Raw genomic sequence first — 10175 nt, forward strand, 5'->3', positions numbered from 1 at the left:
TCGTGCTAATATTCTTCCGGAATCCATACTGTCTGGGGGATAAGCCTCCAGACCTCTACAACGCTTCATTAATCCTCTCACGCAACGTTCTCACACACAGTTTACAAATACACGAGAGAAGGCAAATAGGCCGATACTTTTCCTCTCCTTTAGGGAGGAGTATTAATTTTGATGTTTTCCAGTCCATGGGAAAGGTCTGTTCAGTGAGTACAGCGTTCGTATGGCCCAGAAGCCACGCCGGCTCCAGTTGACCCTTGACGTTTAACCGCCTCAGGCGGTATCCCATCTAGGCCCGGGGCCTTGCGGAACTTAAGGGCCCCCAACGCATCGTTCGGGGCTAGGGAGTTCGTCTAGGGAGAAGGGCGTAGCCCGCTCAACAGACCCATCCCTACGCGCTCCATGCCATTCGCCAGACGGGAAGAGCACTCGTGTTACCGATAGCTTTTTATCCAGCGCATTTCGTACAGAGGATATGCGCCGAAACGCTTCATTACAATTTTATACCCTTGTCCCCATACTTCCTCGTCCAGCTCGTCACACAGACCCCTCCAACATTCTTTTTTTCTAGAGCGTATCAACCTATTCAGCTCCCTCTTCTGTGCACGATATTCATTTTACATTTGTAGCACTTCATCAGCGTTTGCTCTACGTTTCCTTGCACGCTGTACCCTTCGACGCAGTGCCACACATTCCGACCTACTATTCGCAATCTCTGCATTCCACCAGTAAGGCATTATCCTTACCCTTTGTGGGGCTACCTTACTGATCCTCATTGCACTTTTCACAACTTGTTCTAGTGTTCGAACCAATTCCACTTCCCATCTAACACTCTCATCAAACACTCTCCAGTTAGTCGATTGTATTCCGCATCGGGCTCCCGGGCCCTGAGAGGTTCTGTTTCCAGTAGCGACGCCCATTCCAGTTATCGAAAACCCAATGTAGCGGTGCTCCGTACCCGTATAGGTTTGCAGCACCGCCCACTCCTTCACACAGCTAGATATACGTTGGGACGAACAGGTAACGTCTATGTACGAACCCATCACAGAATTGCCTCTCACAAACGTGGGTTCTGAGCCCCTGTTGAGTACAACAAGGTCCAGGGTTCCAATCCATTCGCTCAGCATTTGACCTCTAGTGTTGGTGATAGGAGAACCCCATTCCGCCGATTTCGCGTTGAAGTCCCCAAGCACCACGCACTCCCGATTCAATCGTCTCACTTCATTCATAATCTCATCCAGCTTATTTTCATATGCGTCAATTGCTATATTCGGTGAAATATAGCAACAGACCAGATTCATTCTCTCCATCTTAGCGACCAGATATCCATCGTGTTTGACAACATCATACACGCGTAGGTGTCTGTTGCAGAACTATATCCCAACACTACCGAAGCATCCGCAATCCATCCTCGGTTCCCGACTAATGTGGGGTTCGGTTCCGCGCGATTAGGACGTCAAAGTTTCCCTCCGCGGCGGAAGCCACGGCGAGACTATGAGCTAATCTCGCCGTACCCACGTTAGTCTGGAGTATCTTCAGATCCAGTCTCTGTTTTCTAGTAGCCATTATATATACAGGATATTCATTCTCACATACACACACGCACTGTCAAATTTACTCTGGCATCCATTCGACCCCTCCAGTCCTAAGACTGCATTCTCCTTTCCGTTTCCTCCCTGGCCGTGTTAACCAGTTGTCGGAATTTCGGACATTCCATTGAGTTGCCCCGATGTCCCGTGACTTTGCAATTAATACATTTGTGCCCTTCTTCTGGACAATCGTTCACAGTCTGTCCCTCTGCTCCACACCGGATGCATCCCTTCAAGACCTCATTTTTACACTCAGACCTGCGGTGTCCGTACTCCATGCACTTGTAGCACCGGACGATACGGATTTTCTCCTTAATTGTGCAGGATGTATATCCCACCCTAATAAAGCCTATCCGTATAAGACGCGCTGCAATGTCTTCATCGACCTCAACTGTGGCGTTGAGGTCTCCGCCATATGCCTTACGAAGGCGTCCCCTGACTTGACACGTTCCGTTCCGTCCCGCAAAGGTCTCAATTGCGCTGACACTGTCAGTTTCTTTGGTTAGACCATCTGCTCCATTTACAAAGAGAAAAGTCTCAATTGCGCTGACACTGTCAGTTTCTTTGGTTAGACCATCTGCTCCATTTACAAAGAGCTCCCGCCTGACTGTGCCACCTTTCGCCACTGCTCTTGTGACCGTGCCCTGCCTAGCTGAGACGATGCCCTTCACCGTTTCCGCCATCTCTCTACCTCCTCCTAGTTCCAATACAATGCCCTGATCTCTGGTCTGCCTAAGACGTTTGACAACGTCGCTCCTGCCGCAGAGGTCTGTGCGTAACTCGTCCACTAGTTCGTCGAAGGACTTATCCTTTGCCTTGGTGAGCACTACCACTCCTTTGCTCTCTCTGGGCTTTAAAATGCTCGCCCAGCTCTTCCTCGGTCCATATACCGCGGCTTTAATTTCCTTGCCCTCGGCTGCCCACTCTAGAAGCTTTCGAGTAAGGTCTGTCCCCAAACACGTCGGAGCGAAGAGCCCTACGCTCTTCCTGTCAAGGTGGCCCATCCTATTTAGAAGTTTACGGCTTGCTGCCAAGAACTTAACCGCCTAAGGTAGATCCGTGTTGCTGGGTATGAGCTTATGGATGCACCTTTCAGTGCAAGCCCTTCGCCCATCATCATCAACAATGCTCACAGAGTTGAACATTGTACCAACTCCACCCTCTTCGTACTCAGCTACCGGAGTATCTATGAGATCTGGATACCTCTCTTTAAAGCGTCCAAGAACTTTCTCGTCAGCCTGGTCGGCGGAAATATACACAGCCGCATCGTCATTACAGTCCAGCGGGCTTCCCTCCATTACAGACACCTTGGTAAACAAGGCCTCTGGCCAATCCTCGCTAAGGAGATCACGGATCTCCTCTCTCTCTCCTCTTCCTCTACCTTTCTGATTTTTTCTTTTTTATTTTTTTTCGTCATCTATATCCCACGAGTAGGGCCGAAAGACAGTTCGGCAGGGCAGTGCGTCCTTACCCTGCCAAGGCTAGTTTACAACAGGGTGTCGCCTGGTACCCTGTCGTGTGGCCATTCAGTCGTCGGCACGGTCTCTCACACCTTGACTTCCGGAGTTTTTATAGCAGGTTTACTCCTTCGGTTTTTTTTTGCGTGGCAGGTTGTCTCCTATGGGTAGGTAAGGTCATTGGATTTAGGATAGGTAACAGAGAAGGTAATGATGGACTAGCTGGGATTTGCAGATCCATCACGAGGTTGATGTGCGGCAGTGGCATCCGGCGACCAACTCCGAGTGCCAATCTCGCCCACCACCCCCGATGAACGGTCACTCTCCTGCTCCGTCGCGATCGCCTTAAAAAAATTAGCGGCCGCGACCGGACAAGAGAGCGACCGCCTCTCCGTTTAGTCGGCTTTTACGACAAGCAGGAGGAAACTGTGGGCATATTCTACTTTAGTGGCTCGTGACCCACACGGGGACCATCCATAATACTATAATAAAAGGTATTGTAGAAGTAAAATGATGCAATAAAATTCTAGTGGATAAGAGGTTAAATATACTTCTCATTTTTTCTTAAAATACATTAATCATCAATTTTTTTGCAGCATATCTTGCTTAGGTTGAATGCAATATACCTTTAATATTGCTCATTTTAAAAATATTTTTAAGCACTACAAAAGGTGTTGTTAACATTATACATTATACACCTAAAATCGACCGTTTGTCTGTTATTTCAAGTTGAATACAACGATTTGAGCATGCACTAAGAAAACAAACTATTTTCACCTACCATATCTCTTTTTATATTATAACTAGAAGATTTATGAAGGAACTAGTCTCTTTGGTTTTTGTATAAGCTACAAAAATGTTATATACAGTTTTTTTAGTTAGATTCATAGTTTTTAAGATATTTGCAAAAAACCGTTTGAAAAGGTGTTATGTTTCAATGAAAATGGCCAATTTTCAACCACGAATAACTCAAAAAATATTGAGTTTTCAAAAAAAAATATACAACAGTTTTTGCTTACGATAAAGTTCTCTAGCCACTTTCGTGGTTATTTCAACCAAGAAAGTTTCTACCCCCGAGGAGGGGTGGGAACCACCCCAAGATATAAGCACACATCGGCATAGGGTAGACTTTGAATTAGGAGATAAGTAGAGGCTATTCCCAAAATTTCATTAAAATCCATGCAGTAGGATAGAATTCGGAGGTAATATCCTATTTTTGTTCCCATTGACTGGCGTAAGAAAGTGTAGGTACTGTACACCCTACTAAAATATGTTAAAATAAACCTTTCTGGCTGCTACCAAAAGCGTACGATAGGGAAAAGTGAATGACCTTCCCAAATTCTGCGCCACTGACAGAACTGCTATTTTAGCATAATTTTTAGATTCGTAAATAATGTACTCTTGTAATTTGTATGTAATTTGTATGTAAATAATGTACTCTTCATTCGTAACGATAAAGTCATTAGTTTTCGAGATATTTGAAGTTAAAAATGAAACGGCACAGTTATTTTGATTATTATATTATGCCACTTCGTTTTTAATTTCAAATATGTCGAAAACTAATAACTATCGTTACAAATGAAAAGTATTTTATTTCCATAAAAAGTATTGGAGAATCCAAAAATTGCACTAAAATAGCAATTTCGCCAGTGGCGTAGAATTTGGGAAGGGTCAACCTTTCCCTAATTTAGTAGGGTGTACAGTACCTACACTTGCTGCCAAGTATGACAAGGATATATGTCATTTGGAGATGAATGTCGTATACCTTTTTTACGTAAAACTAATAGTGAAATAAAAGTTTTCATTTCAAAATTATGTAGAGTGAAGGATAAAAAAAATTGAACGTATTAAATGAGCGCTGAAAGACGCGTATGGCGCCTTCTGGGTAATATATAATTTTTGGTGGGGAATTTAGGTTTCTCGTCGCAAAAACCCCAAGTTACAAAATTTTGTGTTGTTTAATATCGCATGCCTGTCAGGAAATATTCAAAAATAAATAAAATAAAAGTTCAACTTTGACACTCTGTATTTCGGTTATTGTCAACTTTCGTACTAAGGTAAATTACCTTAAATCGACCTATTTTCAGCTCAGAAATATGAGGTTAAGCTATGGCCCATTCATTACCAAACACCCTGTATATATAAAGGACAGCCAACTGTCACTTCGTGATCTAAAACGGATTTTACCATTTGACTTTAAGTTATCGCGGTGGTCACAGCTAGAAAATCTGCTGTTCAGGTATTATTTTTGTTTTGAAAGTCTCAAAAACAATATTTTTATTGTTACCAAATTACACTGATCAAAACGAATAAGGAGCCCCTTATAAAGAAGTTCGTATTTTTGAAGTGATTCTTTTTATGATTATATTAGTTTTATTTAATTATATCTAAAGCGGTTCGCTATAAATATGGCAAAGTTTTTGTTACTGAACTGTAAATTTTCTTGTAAAAAAATAGAAAGTGTATAAAAATAGAAAAATAGAATCGAAAAATTCGATTTTATTGTTTAACAGCAGCGTTGCAAAAAATGATTTTAAAACAAACGTAGTAGCGTGATGGGCTCCTCTAACTTGCCGAACTTCTGCACAACGTCCATGCATGCTTTCAATCACATTTCGAATAATTTCTTGATCTATTGTTCCCATTCTTCCACCAGAACTTCCTCGACATGTCAAAGGTTTCCTAGTGGCTGACGATCCTTCAAGCGCTTCCCGAGTATATCACAAATGTGTTCAATGGGATATAATTCTGGACTCCTAGATGGCCACTCCATAAGCTGAATACTGTGGGTAATCAAATAATTTTGCACTATCCTGGCCACGTGCGTTTAGCATTATCCTGCTGAATGATAAATTCTGGACCCATATTTTCAGCAAATGGGACAACATGTGGTTCAAGAACTTCAGTAATGTACCGCTCTGCTTGATTGACTTTTATTTGAAACAATGTGTTCAATTTTCGCGACAAAACAATCGCGCGACTACAAATCGCAAGTGGAGTCCGGCGCTTAAGAATTTAATATTCACCATTGGCGCGCATACAGGTATGCCGGTTCACATTACCCGTATGCGCGTCAATGGTGAATATGAAATTCTTAATTGTATGTCAAAAAATCTGCAATGCCTACGTCTTAAAACCCACCAAATTTCATTTGCATATCTCAACCGGCTTGAGAAAAGAAAAATTTTAACACCCTGTATATCTGAAACGAAGCATTGACGGACATACGTTTATAAAGTAAACTGTCATTATTTTTCCATGCAGAATTACCCCTTAAAGTTTGCCATACTTATTTAAAAACACCCTGTATTGATGAAGAACATGGCTAGTTGTTAAAGTACACAACTTTTTTATTATCTAACATAAGCGGATGAATAAAAAAACAGAATGTTGAGAAAACATGAGGCTACAGTTGGGTTTCAATTTTAGTATTTTACAAATGCTAGAATATTCCACAGGGTGATGCGAACTTTGAGAAAAAAACAGTTTGATTCGTACACCCGGTATACAATGAAAATTTACCTATTTGGCAACAATGTTCGTCCAGCGATATTGTTAAAGAATGAGGCTATAACATATTAAAACAATCACTTAAATCGAAAAACAGGTTTAGGAAATATGAGACATCAAAAATGACCCATTTTTAAGGTGGGCGGTTAATTTTGGCCCAGAGTGTATGTTCTTCTTTTATTTATTATTTTGCTGTGATAACAATCGAACTACCTCAAACAACTGATGAGGTGTTGTTATTCTTATTTTACGGTAAGTAAGCTTTAGGTGGCTGTGACAAAGCTTAATATTAAAAGAAAAACCACGGTTATTACGGTTGTCTTGACCGACGGTGGTGGAGAGACTTATATTTTTGACTTTACGTCACAAGAGTACACAATCCCACATTTTTAAATGACTTTCGATCATTGAATGTGTGTTTTTGTGTATATATGTGTATTATTTGTGTTATTATTAAATAATAAGACAAATAATACACATTTTATCTTATACCGGGTGGTGAATCGTAAAACGGGCCATAGGAAACTCAATGTAAAATTCTAAATTGTTGAATTCCTGCTTCCCTAATTATTTTACATCAAAAGTCATTAGAGAATACTTGTAGAGAATTAAAATCTGTATTAAACTTAAAAGTTAAAATTGTTCTACGATTTAAATGCATTCCAAAATTTTGAAAAATATGATACATTTGCTACAATAGGTATGCGTGTCAAAGTTAGGCCACACGTTACTATTTAACTGACAGTGCTCACACCATTGACTGAATAAAAAATCCTTATTATTAATACTTTTCTCCGCAACTGAGGGTATCTTATCAACTGTATTGTTTTTAAACAATAAATGATAAAATAAAAATATTGACAGTTCAAAAATGTGAACATTATTGCATTGTGTGTGGCCTAATTTTGGGCTGAAAAACTGAAATGTATTACATTTTTACAAAATTTTGGAATATGTTTAATTCGTAGAATCGTAGACCAATTTTAACAGTTGTTTTCAATACAGATTTCAATCCACTACAAATAGTTTCTAATGTCTTTTGATGTAAAATAATTAGGAAAGCTGGAATTCAACAATTTAGAATTTTACATTGAGTTAATGCAAAATTTTGACGCATGTCAAAATTCTCAATGTGTTTTAATTATATTCATTTTTTTTTCGAATCCTGAGAAAACTAATAAATATTTTTGAAAAATTTAAACCCAGAATGAAAGAATACATTATTACCGAGGGCCGAAAGTCCCTGAAAACTTCTATAATTTATTTTACTAAGTTACAGTACTGAAAATAAAAGAGAAGTGTGATATTTAATTTCAAATATTTCATTCAAAAGAAACTGCTTGTTTATTCTAAGGGGCTTTCCGCCCTCGGTAATAATGTAATGTTTCATTCTGCGTTTAAATTTTTCTAAAATACTTATTAGTTTTCTCTGGATTCGAAAAAAATCATATTAAGATTCAAATGACAGTACACTCGTGACGTAATCGCACCCTTAATGTTCATTGGTTAGTCGATCTGGGCAACCGTAGTAATGTCTAAGAACCGTGAAGAAAAACAACAAAAAGTGAAGCCTAATCGAATGTATTATATTGTTCTTACCGTTCTTGTTGTTGGAATCAACACCTTGAGAGTTTGAGCTTTCATTGGTTAGTTCCATTCGTTCGGCCAACCTTCTTAGTTCCATCTCCCTCTTTCGTTTATCTTTAACCATTTCGGCAAAAAGGCTAGCATCGGTTATTTTATTTTTTAATTGTGATGATTTTACAGAATGCGGAGAGGGGCTCCTATGTCTATATCTGTAAAAATTTGAACTAGTTGCAGTTAAGTAAAAACAAAAATCTTCAGGCATATAATTTAATGTATGTCTTATGCATGTTTTTTATTTCTATTACCTCGGACTTCTGGTTTTCCTCGGACTTGTGCTTCCCTTAGACTTGTGTTTCTTATTTTTCCTCTTAGGCGAAGGAGTGCCATAATGCCGACTTCTGCCATAACTTGTCGACCTCGACCTCCTCCTAGTAATAGGACTTCTGCTTCTAGAATACCTAGAAATAAAATGAAATACAATAATAAACAATCAAAGATTGAATAAAAACTATCTCGTTTAGAATTGCTTTACATTCTAAAACTAAAATATAAATAAAGACAGTTTAATATTTAGTTTCCATACAAGAGATCACCACCATTAGCGTATAGTGCAGCGGAGGTTTTCACCTCCGATTTCGCTGAACCTCCATCGATTTTCATCAAACCTGGTCAGTATTTAGAGGATACCTCAAGAAACAAAGATGACATGGTGCCAACTTGCGCTTTTACTGCCATCTTGCGCTTTTACCCTGGGGTGGAAATTATTTTATTAAATATATCCCCAGAAATCGATAGAGGGATCAATTATAAGTAAAATTTGTTTTATAAAGTTATTCAAATAAATCAATATTTTTAGAGTTATTAAAGATCTCAAAGATTTTGATTTTTCGTGAAAAAATGAAAGTTTTCAAGCCATTTTTCATAAACAACTCAAAAACAGTAAGTTTTTTCAAAAAAGTAATTATAAAAAATGAAGCCAATAAAAAATCGAATAAATTGCTTATTTCAAAAATCTCTTAATATTAATTCCAAGTGAGTTAAGGCTGTATGACACTATACATTTTCTTGTATCATTTCTAATATCGTTTCTGATATGTCAAAAAAATGCATAGTGTCATACACAGATACAAGAAACGATATCAGAAACGATACAAGAATTTGAGTCAGACACAGATTCTTATACAAGAACTGAGCCAATTTCTGCGCAAAGAGCAAAAACGTAAAACATGCTGGTAAAACATCTAAAATGTCATAATTACTTACTCATAATGGCGGCTGAAATGAAAATGGGATAATGTATTGATGAATTTATTTGTGTTTTTGTAGGTATTATTTATAAATCTTTTATTGATACTTAATATACCGTTTGGTATGGACTACTGTTCTACTAATAACCATATATTTAGCTCCTAGTAAAGTTCAAACTATAAATTTAGGTTTCATGGTGCATAATTTTTTAATAGACGAAAATACAATAGTTCCTAATTTGGATCAAACTGAAGATAATTCTAATGCAAATATTTTAGCACAAATATCAAAACAAAATAAAAACACAAATAATCAACCTCAGTCAACGTAAAATTCTGGTTAACATTAAAATGTTAATTATATAAAAGTTTATAAATTTTATAAAATATTTAAAATCAGCTGTGTCTGTAGATGCAATACTACCATAACGTGACACAGGGTGACAAACAAAATTTCGACCAATCACGTGCCGAATTTCATACAATTTTCGATACAAGAACTTGCATAGTGTCATACAGGGCACAAATGTACGTACAAGAAATGATACAAGAAAATGTATACAAGAAACGATATCAGAAATGATATTAGAAATGATACAAGAAAATGCATAGTGTCATACAGCCTTTATAGGTAATTAAATGCACATATATTATTGTTCTGAGTCTTCAAATCCAAGTATTCAAGTTTAAATAACAGGAATAATTTTATTAAACATACTTACTAAACATTTTTTAAAGTACATACTCAGAAATACCTACCAAAAAAGCTATAGAAGTCGATATAATCA

At 38.1% G+C, this 10175-nt stretch overlaps 1 protein-coding gene across 3 annotated transcripts in view; it reads right to left on the reverse strand.

Moving 5' to 3' along the window:
- Positions 1-10175, reverse strand: part of LOC114338480 (cyclin-dependent kinase 12) — a 324741-nt gene that overhangs the window by 78794 nt on the left and 235772 nt on the right. For all 3 annotated transcript variants that reach the window (XM_050643997.1, XM_050643999.1, XM_050643998.1), the window contains exons 7-8: positions 8446-8598; positions 8153-8349 (exon numbers count right to left, since the gene is read on the reverse strand). In XM_050643997.1, coding sequence (XP_050499954.1) covers positions 8153-8349; positions 8446-8598 — 350 coding nt within the window. The remainder of the gene's footprint in view (positions 1-8152; positions 8350-8445; positions 8599-10175) is intronic.

The sequence above is a fragment of the Diabrotica virgifera genome, chromosome 2 (genome assembly GCF_917563875.1).
Source record: "Diabrotica virgifera virgifera chromosome 2, PGI_DIABVI_V3a".
Lineage (NCBI taxonomy): Eukaryota > Metazoa > Arthropoda > Insecta > Coleoptera > Chrysomelidae > Diabrotica > Diabrotica virgifera.